This window comes from Nomascus leucogenys, chromosome 12 (genome assembly GCF_006542625.1).
Source record: "Nomascus leucogenys isolate Asia chromosome 12, Asia_NLE_v1, whole genome shotgun sequence".
Lineage (NCBI taxonomy): Eukaryota > Metazoa > Chordata > Mammalia > Primates > Hylobatidae > Nomascus > Nomascus leucogenys.
This window is the reverse complement of record NC_044392.1, coordinates 32,525,453-32,542,510: the sequence shown is the minus strand read 5'-3', so window position 1 is coordinate 32,542,510 and position 17,058 is coordinate 32,525,453. Positions and strand designations below refer to the sequence as shown.

Sequence of the window (17,058 nt, the reverse complement as noted above, 5' to 3'; positions counted from 1 at the left end):
TTTGTAAACTATTTCACTTTTATTTTTGGCTTATTGGCACAAAATAGAACTCCAGTTTGTGTCCTGGTCCTTGATTTTGGGTAATCTTAAGACTCTGTAGAAAGCTGTTTCTTTTCAGAAAATAAAATACAAATAATACCGGTAAGAAAATTCTCAGCTTCAAATGGCTATTTTGGTATTTCACTATCAAAAAAGCATAAACTTGCTGGGCTTCAAACACTGTAAAAACCAAATTGTTTATCTGATTTACATAATAATCTGTTGCCCAATTTCTAGTCAAATGTACCGATGAGTACAGCACAAAGGTATGACTTCTACCAAAGTGGGTGCTGTTTCTCACTGAAAGGTTTCCTAGGAATGTATGAGCAACGCAATTTTGAACAAGCGTGGGCTCTGAAGGTGCAGCGGTACAAGTGCCAACAGAGTTGCTAGAATACATTAACTCCGAAGACGGTCTTGAGAGAAAGTCCAAAAGCCAGCAAAAGGCACTGGTTAGGGAAAAAAAATCTGAACTGATTCTCTTCCTTCATTATCTGTTTAGTTAAGAATCCAGAAGACAGAAAACTCATCACAATTTCTCACTTTGATTCTACTTTTTGTTTCTAAGAACAAAATACAGTTTTTGGTCCTTATTTATTTTGCAACTAAAGTTTCCAGAATTGTATAAACTTAACTTATAAGCTTAAATTAGGTGTATCATTGAATATTACTTCTCTCAGTAAAATATTATATGGGAAAAATCATTTCAAAAACCATTTTTTGACTATAGGAAGGTTACTGAGTTCAGTAAGTATGTCTTTTATTTTTAACGTGGTTCACGAGCACAAAGGGAACATTCACTGTAAAGCATTTTATAACTATTTTTGAAAAAAATCCTCACAAATATTATGGTTCATTGTAAACTACCTACCATCTGCACAGCTGAGATTGGTTCATTGTAAACTACCTACCATCTGCATAGCTGAGACTTCAAAACCTGCATCTCGGATAGCCATCAGGATCTTTCCCAACAGTCCTGAAAATGAAGGACAATGAGTGCAAAAATACAAAATTTTAAGACATTTTAATTTCTTAGAAATGCAAATTTTTTACAGCAAAGTACTTTTTGTTTATACTCTGTATTAAAAAAACACATATTTTGCAAGAGAAACTAAATTAAATCCCTAATACTGAGCATTAAATCTAATCATTTGATTTCCTTAGTAAGTGCTTCAAGAATATCAACAATGGTTCTGAGGATTATGCAAAAAACTTTTAAGATAATATTTTGCCTTTAAAGCCCCTTAAGTCTAGTGATATAGAGAACATAAAAATCAAACAATTATAAATGGCATTATTTAATACAAAGAAATGAAATGTCAAAATACCAGATACAGAAGGAATTCAAACAAGAGTTCAAAGAAGTAGAAAAATCAAATTGTAACTGAAGAGATAGGAAGAAGCTTCAAGGGGAAATGAAAAGCATGAATGGTCCTTAAAGGCTGTGGACAGACGGGCTTATACAGGGACAGGAGAGAAGGCACACATCTGGGAAAGTGTGAGCATATTTAAAAGACAGTAAGAAGACAGAAAAGAAAAACAAATTAAAAAGGAAAGGAGATTCAATTCAAATCGATAAAGGCCTTGGATACCAACATGAGGAATATAGTCTTTATCCTACAGATAAGTGATTTTTATATTGGAGTCTATAATCTCTGGGGTAATGAGGCTGACTTTGAGATTCCATTTGTTTCCTATAAAAGTCCAAGTTTCTTTTTTTCAAGTCAACTAAAACTCTGTCTCTTACACATACATGCACAAAGGAACATACACACCCACACACACACACACACACACACACACACACACACACAATATTCTGGATCATCTGGATCTTACCGAGTGACCCTAAATCACCATGTACTATTAGTGTCTGAATGTACATTTGTATTTACTATCTTACTATAGTCAAGTAGTGCTATTTTAATTGTGGCAGGCTGAGGAGTGAGAAAAACCAAGAGGTGGATCTGTTTCTCAAATGATACATCTGTACCAAATGAAGGCCAAATGATATCATAGCATGCTGTAGAAACAAAGGTTTCTCAGAAGCTCAAAGACAGAAAAGTGGTGGATTAATTGAGTCATCGCAGTAGAACAGGCTCATGCCTAACTCAGAATCTGTACTATATTCACGTTAAGCTTGTTTTTATGGCAAATAACATCCTCTGTCACATTAATGCTATTAAGTTATATTTTGTTTTATATTTTCCTTGCTATGAATTTGCAAATTATTTTAGCTATGCACTTGTATGTGCAAAAGTTTGTATTTAGTTTTATATTTGGCCATATTTAAGTTGTATTACTAAAAATTAAAATAATTTATGTCAACACTGAGAGTCCATGAGAATAGTTTTCCTTCAAAAAGAAACACTGCCAAAAGAAATGAGGAGTCACTAAAAATGTTGAGTGAGAAAATACAAAATAAAAGTAGTATTTTAGGAAGGTCACTAATGCAATAGTGATGAGCAAGCTGGTCTGAAGAAAAGAATAAGCAGTGGAAAGAATAGCAAAAGCTTTTGAAATCATTTAGAATGCTGGTTGGAAAAAAATAGGCCATGATATTTAAATATTTTCTCTCTTATTTTGAACTTCAAAGCGTGGATGGCAGAAGTAGAGAAAGGAGGTAATGAACATAAGATATTTTCAAACAAGAAGCAATAGGATTAAACTGGATACAGAGTATGAAGATGAAATAGGATAAAAGATGATTTCAAGATTTTGAATCCAAGTGAATAGAAGAATGACAGTACTTTTAAGAAGAAAACAAATAATGATGAAACCAAATTAACAAGGGGAAAGACACTGAATTGTTTTGGACATAGAAACCCAAAACATACTATATAGCATTTATAGAGTAGGAAACTGATCAGATCTTGAGGATGTGGCATATCCAATGGCTGAATGAGTAAAATAAACTCCCTGCACAAAATTAGTGATATGGGATTGCATACCAGCAGATAGAGTTATAAAGATAGAATAAGAGGTACAGAGAAGTTAGAACTGAAATGATGCCAAGAGGCATTTGGAGACAATACTTTATATAAAGAGCTGGAGAAGAATACATATTCAAGGCAAAAGGAACATTAAGCAAAGGTAAGGAGATGTAAAACACCGTAGTTCTGGAATAAAAGTATCTTCATCTTATTGAATAATAGAGTGGAAAGGAAATGAGACAGAAGAGAAGGGAGCAGAGGTGGCAGAAGCCATGATAGAAGGACTTATGGACCATATACAGAGGTTTGGATTTTATCCTGTAGGCCAGAAGTTCTCAAACATTTTGGTCACATAGACCCTTTAGCTCTTAGATAGTACTGAAGACCTTTATATAGGTTATCTCTATCAATATTTATTATAATATAAGTTAAAGTGTGTTTATTCTCCTTTACTTGACAAGTGGTAGTTTCTTAGCCTTTATATAGGTTATCTCTATCCATATTTATTATAATATGAATTAAAACAAAATTTTAAACTATTTAAATATAACAAAAATCCTTTAAATGTTAACATAAATAATATTTTGTGACAAAAAAAGATAGTTTTTTTAAAATTTGATCTAAGCCAAAAGGCCAGGAAGAGATTATACTATTTTTTTAATTAGTGAGAAGAGAGATATTGTTTTGCATTTTTAAAAAATCTCTTTAATGTCTCATTTAACAAAAGGCAGCTGGACTCTCACATTTACTTCAGCTTTCAATCCGTTGCCATATGTTGTTTTGGTTGGAGTATATTTAGTTGAAAAATAGTGGAATATTTTAATAATCTTTTACAATAACTGTGTATATTCTCCTTTACTTGATAAATGGTAGTTTCTTAAAAGTTTGTTACAATGTATAATCTAAAACCTTTATCAATAAACTTTTTTTTACCCTGTTACATTAAAATCCACTGGTCTATCTTGTATGTACTTTGAATGAAACTATGATATGACTCAGACATGATTTTTAACATCACACATTAATCATTTGGCAAATACCAGCTCACTGAGTTATGCAGATTTTCCAAATGCTGATTCATTTCATTATACATCAAAAATCAATTAAAAATTTGTTAATATCATCACCAATTTCATCAGAATAGTCTTTCTATTCTGTTATACAATGTATTGGGAAGTTGTCAAACTGAAAGTGGTGAATACAGTTTTCCAAGGTTCTAAGTTTAGTTTTCCTTTGTAGTTTATCTTCACTTGGATTTTATCTTTGGCAAAGGCTATTGTCAGTTGTTCTCTTTGATATGATAGGCTTACTTAATTTGAAAGACAATGCCTGCCAAATACCGAAGTCTGAATAAGCACAATTTGTCTGTCAGTCATTCTTTCAAGTAAAAATGGTATTCCATAAAAGAAAAAGCATCTAATTGAGCTGAAGTGCAAACAATTGTGAATAGGATTACTCACTAATGCTTTTCCTTAAAACCACTATATGGAGCTTTATGTGTACTTCACATTACTTCACACAGAGTATTAAAAAGACCTGGCCGGGCGTGGTGGCTCATGCTTGTAATCCCAGCACTTTGGGAGGCCAAGGCGGGCGGATCACGAGGTCAGGGGATCGAGACCAAGGTGAAACCCCCTCTGTACTAAAAATACAAAAAAGCCGGGCGCGGTGTAATCCCAGCCTGTAATCCCAGCACTTTGGGAGGCCGAGGTGGGCGGATCATGAGGTCAGGAGATCGAGACCATCCTGGCTAACACGGTGAAACCCCGTCTCTACTAAAAATACAAAAAGTTAGCCAGGGTGGTGGCGGGCGCCTGTAGTCCCAGCTACTCGGGAGGCTGAGGCAGGAGAATGGCGTGAACCCAGGAGGTGGAGCTTGCAGTGAGCCGAGATTGCGCCACTGCACTCCAGCCTGGGTGAGGAGCGAGACTCTGTCCCCCCTCAAAAAAAAAATTAGCCGGGCGTTGTGGCAGGCGCCTGTAGTCCCAACTACTCGGAGAGGCTGAGGCAGGAGAATGGCATGAACCCGGGAGGCGGAGCTTGCAGTGAGCCGAGATCACGCCACTGCACTCGGGTGACAGAGCGAGACTCCATCTCAAAAAAAAAAATAAAAAAGATCTGTATTTGAGGATCAAAAAGTAATAAAATTATTTTTACTGCATCTAAGATATTCTTAACTAAGTATGGCTTTTTTTTTTTTCCCCTGCAGATGCAGGATGGTTAAAAATACAATAATTACTAGCATAGTTTGGTGCCACTGCCTTGATTCATTCTAAGGCAGTGGCAGTTTTACTCACCATTGCTTTTGCACCATCAGTGCAAATGACAACACATTAAAAAAGGCAATTAAGTATGAAATCAGCTTTGGTCTTGCATATCCATAAAAGGGTCTCATTAATAATAAAAAAATGATTACATATTAACCCTAATCTAATATGAAATTTAATCTAATCTAAATGTTAAACACTATGCTTTAATCAATATGAAAAGAAATTTATAATCTATATCTATTACAAATTCTAAGAATAAATAGGACAAGTTCACACAATATATATGAAGATGCTCACCACAGAATTATTAGTAATAAAAAAATTTTAAGTTCTAAATAATAAAAAACAGGAAAAAATTAGATAAAGAAGAATAAGTTCCTACAATTAACTTTTTACTCAGACTTTAAAAATCACATTTTCAAATATTATTTAATTGCATAGAAAAAAATTCAAAGTACAATGTTAGTACAATTCAAAATTGTATACATAGGATAATTCCCAATTCACTTTATAAAACTAGTATTATCCTGATATTGAAATCATACGAAGACAGTACAAAAAACAAAACTACACTCCAATAGCCCTTATAAATATAAATATAAAAATTATTTTAAAAAAATTTTAAAACAATAATTTATTTACTTAATTTGAGAAAGGGTCTTACTATGTTGACCAGGCTGGTCTTGAACTCCTAGGCTCAAACAATATTCCTGCCTCAGCCTCCTAAATATCTGGGATTACAGGCACATACCACTGTAGCTGGCTAAACATAAAAATTATTTCCAAATGTTAAAATTTTAGAAATTTTATAACTTCCAATAAATTTTAAATTTTATAAATTTAGCAACATATACAAAGAATTATACACCATGACCAAGAGAGGTTAATTTCAGGTATGCAAGCCTGGTACATTATTCAAACTATCAACCAATATATTAACAGGCTAAGGAAGAAAAATCACATGAACACATCAATATATGTTGATCACATATCTATCTGTAGATATACATCTGCATATATTGATACAGAAAAAAAATTTGAAAAAATACAACACTCATAAATAAAAAAAACTGTAAGAAAAAAATAGGAATAGAGGGCAACTTCCCCATCTTCATAAACAGCATCTACAGAAACCTACAACTAACATAATACTGAAAGACTGAATGCTTTCCATGCGAGACAGTAAACAAGGCAAGAATGTCCATTCTCATTGCTCTGATTCAATACGGTGCTGGAAAATTCAAGTCAGTGCAACCAGACAAAAAAAGGAGATAAAAAGTATACAGACAAGGAAGGCAGAAATATAACTGTCTCTATTTGCATATGACATGACTGTCTATATAGAAAATCCCAAATAGCCTAAAAAAAAAATCTAGAACTAATTATTTCAGCAAGGTTGAAAGACACAAAGTAAACATACTAGATCAGTTGTATTTCTACACACTGGCAATAAATACTCGAACACTGAAACTAAAAATATAATAGCATTTATAATCACTCAAAAAGAAAATAAAATTGGGTGTGAATCTAACCAAAAATGTATAGAACTTGTGTATGAAAACTACAAAATGCTGGATGAAAGAGCTAAATAAATGAAGAGCATACAGTGTTCAGGGAATACTTAACACAATAAAGATGTCAATTCTCCCTAAATTGACAAATAAGTTTAACAAAATTGTTATCAAAATACCAGCAAGTTTTTTTTGTAGCAATAGATAAGATTATTCTAAAATTATATGGTAAGATAAAGGAACTAGAATAACTAAAACAATTTCAAAAAAGAAAAATGTGAGGTAATCAGTCTACTCAATTTCATGGTTTACTATTAACTACAATAACCAAAAGATGGTGTAGTATTGTCAGTGATAGAGATCAATGGAACAGAACAAAAAAAACCCGAAATAGAACCACACAAATATGTACAACTGATTTTTTACAAAAGTGCAAAAGCAATTAAAATTAGAGAGATAGCTTTTCAACAAACTCAGTAAAGTTAGGAAATAAAGTCTCCAAGAAAAAAGAGTTACTTCCCAGAAGGAAGTCTACACAATGAAAGGATAACACAAATTTGGGGAAACTGCTAGTTTTTTCTCATCTATACATTGTGTAAGCTAGTCACATATTATTACACATAATTCTCACAACGCTGCTATGGACTGAATATTTGTGACCCTCTGAAATTAAGATCCTAACTCCCAATGTGATAAAGGTAGGGCCTTTGTGGGGAAGAGGTGATTAGATAGCAAGAACGAAGCCCATGTGAATGGGATTAGTGCCCTTATAAAAGAAGCTCCAGAGAGTTCTCTTGCCTCTTTCACCATGTGAAGACACAGTGAGAAGGTGTCATCTATGAAGAAAACCATGGGCCCTGACCTGAAACTGAACCTGCGGGACCTGATCTTGGACTTCCCACTATGGAGAACTGTGGGAAATACATGTTTGTTGTTTAAGACATCCAGTCTATGGTATTTATATTGTAGCAGCTCAAATGAACTAAGATAATGCCTATGAGGAAAGTACTATTATAATCTTCATTTTATAGACGTTGAGTATCTATACTCAAGGATTAAACAATATGCCTTAATAGCTAGTAAGTGATAGAACTGAATTTTAAACCCAGTTTTGCTTGCCCCAGAGCCTAAGATTATCTTATAATAAAATAAATAATCAAAATATTTAGTTGGCATATATATGTATCTCAATTAAATAATTAATTTATGTATATGCAAAAATATACATGTGTATATATGTATATATACAGCTATGAAACATCTTTTTGATCTTCTGAATATAAACTATAAAATTTTTAACAGAGATGGATATAGAATGTATATCTAGTAAATTCTGAATTGTTCAGAGGATCATCACTTAATTTAACTTACTGATTATTCAGACTTTAAGATTTCTTTCCTTCTTACCATTCTGATGCTTATCAATTTGGCAGAAAAAGGAGGAAAAAAGATCACTTTATTGTTTATTAATAGTTCTAGAAAACTGCTTAATAGAGAGAACATCATTAAAAATTAAGTTGTTGGCTGGGTGCGGTGGCTCGCACCTGTAATCCCAGCACTTTGGGAGGCCAAGGCGGGAGGATGATGAGATCAGGAGATCGAGACCATCCTGGCTAACATGGTGAAACCTCATCTCTACTAAACAAAATACAAAAAATTAGCTGGGCATGGTGGCGGGCGCCGGTAGTCCCAGCTACTCGGGAGGCTGAGGAGGGAGGATGGTGTGAACCCGGGAGGCGGAGCTTTCAGTGAGCCGAGATTGCACCACTGCACTCCAGCCTGGACCACATACTGAGACTCCATCTCAAAAAAAAAAAAAAAAAAAAAAAAATTAAGTTGTTAAAAAGTAGATGCATAGTATTCTTCAAAATTCTAACAAAATTGGTCTTCATAGTTAATAATGTAATAGTTTTATTTTGCCACATGTATCTGTATCAAAAATATTTCTTGTGAAAATAACTTATTCTGATGTTAAGGTCTTTCCTGGCATCAATATTTTCCCTTGATATCACAATATCTACCAGCTGGGTGTGGTGGCTCATGCCTGTAATCCTAGCACTTTGGGAGGACAAGGTGGGTGGATCACTTCAGGTCCTGAGTTCAAGACCAGCCTGGCCAACATGGAGAAACCCTATCTCTACTAAAAATACAAAAATTAGCCAGACGTGGTGCCACATGCCTGTAATCCCAGCTACCTGGGAGGCTGAGGCACAAGAATCGCTTGAACCCAGGAGGCAGAGCTTACAGTGAGCCAAGATTATGCCACCGTCCTCCAACCTGGGTGACAGAACAAGATTCTGTCTCAGAACAACAACAACAAAAATAAAACAAATAAACAGAAAATCATAGTATCTATCATCTATAGTATACCTCACAGCAATCTTGCAGCCAATGAGCCCCTTACACTGTAGAAACACTTGAAAAATATTGTTACCATGAATGTTAACCTTACTGGATGTAACAGCAAGATATAGATGACAACAAAACCCTACTCATGAGCATGAGAGTCCATGAAAAGGACACTTTGGTGAGCAAAACAACTTACAAAACTGAAATTTAAAGAAGCGACCAGGCTGTTGTACAAGATAATTCACTATCACCTGTATGCTTTGCTTCACAATCCATATAATAAACAGGGGTGGTGGGAAATAAAACGAAAGGATTTTTAAAAATGAAAAAATGTCAACAAGGAAATCTTGCAATTATTTTGGAAAGAAACTGAAAGAAAAGTTTTAATCGTGATGTAGCCAAGAGTACATGAACGAATAAAACTGATGCCTAACATAGACATGTTTAATATTAATAACCATAACCAATTTAAATCAAATTGGAAGGATATTATTTCCTCTAAAATTTAAATCTAGTGAAATAAAATTCAAAGCCATTTTAACTAAAAAATAGACGTGTATCTTTAAAATATGATTAGTGTAAAGCCAAATCAAAAAACTAGAGATTATGAGAGTTTAATGTTCAATGCTAACGTATAAATCACAAGTGTTACTAAATTCAACAGAAGGAATTTAATACTAATCTTGGCAAACATGCATAACAAATAACCTCAGGCATAAAAACCAGGTGGAAAAGTTTTCTGTCTCCTAGAGAGCAATATGTTACTAGGCAATACCACTTCACTGATAATCTTCCTGTAATTTTTAATGGAAACACTCAGATTGGTTTAAGCTACAAATGTCTATGGTTTTCTGCCTTGCAATAAGGAAAAATATTGTAGAATTATATTAAATCAATTGCAGACAAGAGTCTGGATTCCAGACGATCCTGGGCAACATGGTAAAACTTCATGTCTACAAAAAATATGAAAAAAAAATTAGCCAGGTATGATGGTGTGTGCCTGTAATCCCAGATACTCAGGAGGCTAAGGTGGGAGGATCACTAGGGCTCAGGAGGCCAAGGTTGCAGTGAGCTGAGATGGCACAACTGCAATCCAGCCTGGGTGGCAGAGCAAGACCGTGTCTCAAAAAAAGTAAAAACAAATCAAAATAGATAAGAGTTTGGATTCCACAGAATTGTTAAATTGGGAACCAGTAAGGCACTTAGGTCTTAATGGATCTCAAATTAATCCATCAGTTGATCATAAAACCCACGTTAGTAGAAAGTAGCTTTTAAAAGACAGATTTAATTCATCCAATAGATTTCTGATCCTCCACTAACACCACATACCCAAATCTGAAATTCACAGTTTTCGTTACCAATTTCCTAACAAGAACAAGCTGTACATTCCTTACAAGGTAGTAAAAAGAGTAACCAATAGAACTTTATTTATTTTATTTGTATTTTTTTTAGAGGTGGGGTCTTGCTATGTTACTCAAGCTGGACTTGAACTCCTGGGCTTAGGTAATTCTCCTACCTCAGCCTCCCAAGCAGCTAGGACTACAGGCATGTGGCACCATGCCCAGCTAATTATTAAAAATTATTTGTAGAGACAGGGTCTCACTATGTTGCCCAGACTGGTGTCAAACTCCTGGCCTGAAGTGATCTTCCCACCTCAGCCTCCCAAAGTGCTAGGATTACAGGCATGAGCCCCTGCGTCTGGTCCAGTGTAACAACAGCTTTGTAGATATACCTACAATACGGTGACTTTGTGTACTGAAATTCATCAAGATGCAATTAAGTGAGTAGAAAATAATAAAAACAGGCTCCATACCATCATAGGGACAGCAGAGAAGACCTATGGGAATGAAGATTTCCAGAAAAGAGTAGTCAAGGGTTCCTCCTCACTGTGAAGAAAGACAGGCTCAGCATGCAAAGGAAGCTACGAACAGCTATACCTTGGCTGAAATAAGATCACAGGTTTAAAACAAGGACAGTCTAAGAAAATAAAGTAGGGTACTGAGTAGACAGGCTGGAAACTGAAAACTGTGTAAGACTGGGTAAATAGATCATATGAAGTCTAAAGTCAAAGCCAGGTTAATACAGAAAAGTTAACCACACAATCACAAAGTAAAATTACGTTTCTACAGCACAGGGTACTGCCAGCTTTGGGTAGAGTGAGCTGCTTCCCAATCTTAACAGGCCAGTCTTTATGTGGTTGGAGTAAGCAAATGTCCCATTAGAAGTCAACTCCATGTTTCTAGGAGATTTTCATGAATGTTATTATGCAGGGGCTATTCTCATTATAAGAAAATCTCAGTTTTTAAAATTTGTTTATTTCAATAGTTTTTGGGGTACAAGTGGTTTTGGTCACACGGATGAATTATATAGTGGTGAAGTCTGAGATTTTAGTGCACCCATCATCCAAGTAGTGTACATTGTACCCAATATGTAGTTTTTTAATCCCTCACCCCCCTCAACCCTCCCTCTTCCGAGTCACCAAAGTCCATCATATAATTCTGTATGCCTTTGCATACCCATATCTTGGTTCCCACTTATAAGTGAGAACATATAGTTTTTGGTTTTTCCATTCCTGAGTACTTCGCTTAGAATAATGGCTTCTAGCTCCATCCAAGTTACTGCAAAACACATTATTTCATTATTTTTATGGCTGAGTAGTATTCCATGGTGTATATATATCACATTTTCTTTATCCACTCATTGGTTGATGGACAGTTAGGTTGGTTCCGTATGTTTGCAACTGTGAATTGTGTTGCAATAAACATATGCGTGCAAGTGTCTTTAATATAATGACTTATTTTCCTTTGGGTAGATACTGAGTAGTGGGATTGCTGAATCAAATGATAGATCTACTTTTAGTTCTTTAAGAAATCTCCATATTGTTTTTCATAGTTTGTACTAATTTACATTCCTACCAGCAGTGTATAGGTGTTCCCTTTTCACCACATCTATGCCAACATCTATTATTTTTTGACTTTTTAATAATGGCAATTTTTGTAGGAGTAAGGCAGTATCTCATTGTACTTTTAATTTGCATATTCCTGATGATCAGTGGTATTTAGCATTTTTCATATGTTTCTTTACCATTTTTATATCCTCTTTTGAGAAATGTCTATTCATGTTATTTGCCCACATTTTGATGGGATTGTTTTTTTCTTGTTGATGTACTTGAGTTCATTGTAGATTCTAGATATTAGTCCTTTGTTAGATGCACAGTTTGCAAATATTTTCTCCCACTCTGTGGGTTGTCTATTTATTCTGATGGTTATTTCTTTTAATGTACAGAAGTTTCTTTTGTTTAATTAGGTCCCATTTATTTATTTTTATTTTAGTTGCATTTGCCTTTGGGGTCCTACTCATGAATTATTTGCCTAAGCCAATGTCCAGAATAGTTTTTCCTAGGTTATCTTCTATAATTTTTATAGTTTCATATCTTAGATTTACATCTTTGAACCATCTTGAGATGATTTTTTATAAGATAAGGGATAAGCATCCAGTTTCATTCTTCTACATGTGGTTATCCAGTTTTCCCAGCATTATTTATTAAATAAGGTGTCCTTTCCTCAACCTATGTTTCTCTATGCTTTGTCGAAGATCAGTTGGTTGTAAGTATTTGGCTTTATTTCTGGGTTCTCTATTCTGTTCCACTGGTCTATGTGCCTACTTTTATACCAGCACTATTTTTGTAACTACAGCCTTGTGGCATAATTTAACATCTGGTAATGTGATGCCTCCATATCTGTTTTTTTTGTTTGTGTTCTGCATAGGATTGCTTTGGCTATTCAGGTTCTTTTTCTGGTTTCATATGAATTTTAGACTTGTTTTTTCTAATTCTGTGAAAAATGATGTTGGTATTTTGATAGGAATTGCACTGAATCAGTGGATTGCTTTGGGTAGTATGGTCATTTTCATGATAATTGATTCTTCCAATCCATGAGCATGGGATGTGTTTCCATTTGCTTGTGTCATCTATGATTTCTATCAGCAGTGTTTTGTAGTTCTCCTTGTAGAGATCTTTTACCTCCTTGGTTAAATATATTCCTAGGTAATTTATTTTTTCCAGCTGTTGTGAAAAGGACTGAGTTCTTGATTTGATTCTCAGCATGGTCATTGTTGGTGTATAGCACTGCTACTGATTTGTGTGTATTGATTTTGTGACCTGAGACTATGGAATTCATTTATCAAATCCAGGAGACTTTTGGAGGAGTATTTAGGGTTTTCTAGGTATACAGTCATACTACTCATGAACAGCAATAGCTTGATGTCCTCTTTTTCAGTTTGGATGCCCTTTGTTTCTTATTCTTGCCTGACTGCTCTGGTTAGAACTTCCAGCACTATGCTGAATAGAAGTGGTTAAAGTGGCATGCTTGTCTTGTTCCAGTTCTCAAGGGGAATACTTTCAACTTTTCCCCATTTATTATGATGTTAGCTGTGAGTCTGTCATATATTATTTTATTAGTTTTAGGTAAAGTCCCTTTCATAGCTGTTTGTTGAGATTTTTTATACGGGGATGCTGGATTTTATGAAATGCTTTTTCTGCATCTATTCAGATGATCATATAGTTTTTCTTTTTAATTCCTTTTATCGGATGTATCCCATTTATCGACTTGTGTATTTTAAACCATGCCTGCATCCCTGGAATGAAACCTACTTGGTCATGGCGTATTATCTTTTTGATGTGCTGCTTGAATTAGCTAGTATTTTGTTGAGGATTTTTGCATCTATGTTCATCAGGGATATTGGTCTGTAGTTTTCTTTTTTTCTTACGTCTTTTCCTGGTTATGGTATCAGAGTGATACTGGCTTCATAGAATGAGTTAGGGAGGATCTCTCTTTCTTAATCTTTTGGAATAGTTTCAGTAGGATTGGTCCCAGTTCTCTGAATGTCTGGTAGGATTCAGTTGTGAATCCATCTGGCCCCGGGCTATTTTTTTTTCTTGGCAATTGTTTTGATTAGTGATTCAATCTCACTGCTTGTTCTTGGTCTGTTCGGGGTTTCTATTTCTTCCTGGCTTAATCTAGGAGTGTTTATGTTTCCTGGAGTTTATCCATTTCCTCTAGATTTTTTAGTTTGTGTGCATAGAGGTGTTCACAGTGGTCTCAAATGATCTTTTTTATTTCTGTGCGGTTGGTTGTAAAGTCTCCAGTTTCATTTCTAATTGAACTTTAACCTCTCCTGGTTAATCTAGCTAATCGTCTATCAACCTTGTTTATCTTTTTGAAAAACCAACTTTTTGTGTCATTGATCTTTGGTATTTTTGTTGTTGTTGTTGCTACTGTTTCAAATTCATTTACATCTGCTCTGATCTTTGTTATTTCCTTTCTTCTGCTAGCTTTGGGTTTAGTTTGTTCTTTCTCTAGCTCCTTGAGGTATGATGTTAGGTTGTCAATTTATCATCTTTCAGATTTTTTAATGTAAGCATTTAGCACTATAAATTTTCCTTTTAGTACTGCTTTTACCATATTCCAGAGACTTTGATAACGTGTCAATATTATCATTCATTTCAAAGAATTTTTAAAATTCCATCTTGATTTCATTGTTAACTCAAAAATCATCCAGGAGCAGATTGTTTAATTTCTATGTATTTGTATAGTTTTGAGGGTTACTTTTGGAGTTGATTTGTAGTTTTATTCCACTGTGGTCTGAGACGATACCTGATATAATTTCAATTTTTAAAAATTTATGGAGATTTGTTTTGTGGCCTATCATATGGTCTATTGTGGAGAATGTTCTATGTGCTGATTAAAAGAATGTATAATCTGCAGTTATTGGGTAGAATGTTTGGCAAATATTTGTCAGGTCCATTTGTTCTAGAGTGCACTTTAGGTCCATTATTTCTTTGTTGACTTTCTGTCTTGATGATCTGTCTAGTGTTGTCGGTGGACTGTTGCAGTCTCATACTATTATTATGTCATGTCTATCTCATGTCTTAGGTCTAATAGTAATTGTTTTATGAATCTGGGAGCTCCAGTGTTAAGTGTATATAAATTTAGGATTATAATATCTTCTTGTTGGATTGATCCTTTTATCATCACATAATGACCTTCTTTGTCTTTTTTTTACTGTTGTTGCTTTAAAATCTGTTTTACCTGATATAAGACTACCTAATCCTGCTCACTTTTGGTTTCCATTTGTATGGAATATCTTTTTCCACTCCTATACCTTGAGTTTATATGAATCTTTATGTATTAGGTGAGTCTCTTGAAGACAGTCTATATTTGGTTTGTGATTTTTAAAATCCATTCTGCCAATCTGTATCATTTAAGTGGAGAATTTAAGCAGTTTATATTCAATGTTAATATTGAGATGTGAGGTACTGTTCCAGTTATCCTGTTACTTGTTACCTAGATACTCTGGTTTCTTTATTGTTACTGTTTTATAGGCCCCATGAGTTTTATGCTTTCAAGAGGTTCTATTCTGGTTCATAATGGCCTTTTTGTTTTAAGGTTTAGAACTCCTTTTAGCATTTTCAATAGGGCTGATCTAGTAGTAACAAATTCTCTCAGCATTTGTTTGTCTGAAAATGGCTTTAATTCTCCTTCATTTATGAAACTTAGTTTTGTTCTGGATACAAAATTCTTGACTGACAGTTATTCTCTTTAAGAAGGCTAAAGATAGAACTCCAATCCCTTCTGGCTTAAAAGGTTTCTGCTGAGGAAATCTCTTAGTTTTTTAAGCAAACACAATGAAAGAAGACTGAAATGATAATTCAAAACCATGGATCCATTAACTTTAACATGAACAATACAAAGTAAATAAATGTTGTTCCTTACCTATAATTAGTTCTAGTGTTTGTTTCTATTTTAAAAGGACATATAGGCCTGGCACAGTGGCTCATACCTGTAATTCCAACACTTTGAGGGGCCAAGTCAGGAGGACTCCTTGAGTCCAGGAGTTTGTGGCCAGCCTGGGAAACATAGTGAGACCCCATCTCTACAAAAAATAAGAAATCAGCTAGGTGTTGGGGCACGTGTCTGTAGTACCAGCTGCTCTGCTTGAGAGGCTGAGGTGGAAGGATCACTTGACTGCAGGAGGTTGAGGTTGAGGTTGCAGTGAGCTATGATCAGGTCACTGCACTCAGCCTGGATGACAGAGTAAGACCTTGTCTCAAAAAAAAAAAAAAAAATATATATATATATATATATATCTTCTCATTCTCAAAGTTAGCCTTTGCACAACATTTTTTTTAATAAACATGGACATTGATTTTTACCTATTCTAACTTTCCAAAGTCACAGTTAAGGAAATTCACAAATTTAGGCATCTTATTACAAGAACACTGTTTCTTTTGTTTGTTTTAAATGGCTCTGATTCCCTCAGCACTGGCAAGGCTTATATTGCCATTCATAGATTGGCTTAAAAATAGACTAATGCCACAACATGGGTCACAAAGTATATAATTCTTGCTCCTTTTCTGTTGTAAGCATATACTATATACACTGAATACAGGCTTCCATTTTCTTCTGCTATTCCCCAGCACGGTTCTATAGATTGGTACAGCTTTGCTGTCTAGTGGTTCTCAAAGTGTGGTCCATGCATAAATATCTTTAGCATGACCTGGGAACTTGTTATAAATGCAAATTCTTGGGCTCTAAACCAGATATTCCAAATCAGATACTTTGGAGTTAGGGCCCAGGAATCTATATTTAATCCAAGTGATCCTGATGCACACTAACGTTTCAGAACCATTACTGTGAGTAAGGTCTCTGAGAACAACAAAGCATCACAACAACTACTCCTTTGGTCATGGAAAAGGTGATATAGTCTGAAAATTTTTATATTTTAAATTGTAAAATATTGAATACATTTTACATTGTAAAATACAAAATATACTTTTATGGTAAAATATATAACAGATATGCTCAGATTAAATAATTTTAAAGTGAACATCTGCAGTTATCATCAGCCACATCAAAAGCCCACCCTCAAAGCCCTCTATATATGCCTCCCAATCAT

The 17,058-nt window shown here is 34.6% G+C and overlaps 1 protein-coding gene across 4 annotated transcripts in view; it reads right to left on the bottom strand.

Annotated features, from left to right (window-relative positions):
* The window catches only part of NME7 (NME/NM23 family member 7), a 229,431-nt gene that overhangs the window by 110,682 nt on the left and 101,691 nt on the right, over window positions 1-17,058 (bottom strand). For all 4 annotated transcript variants that reach the window (XM_030824010.1, XM_004089818.3, XM_030824009.1 and 1 more), the window contains exon 8: window positions 951-1,015. In XM_030824010.1, the coding sequence (XP_030679870.1) occupies window positions 951-1,015 (65 nt within the window). The remainder of the gene's footprint in view (window positions 1-950; window positions 1,016-17,058) is intronic.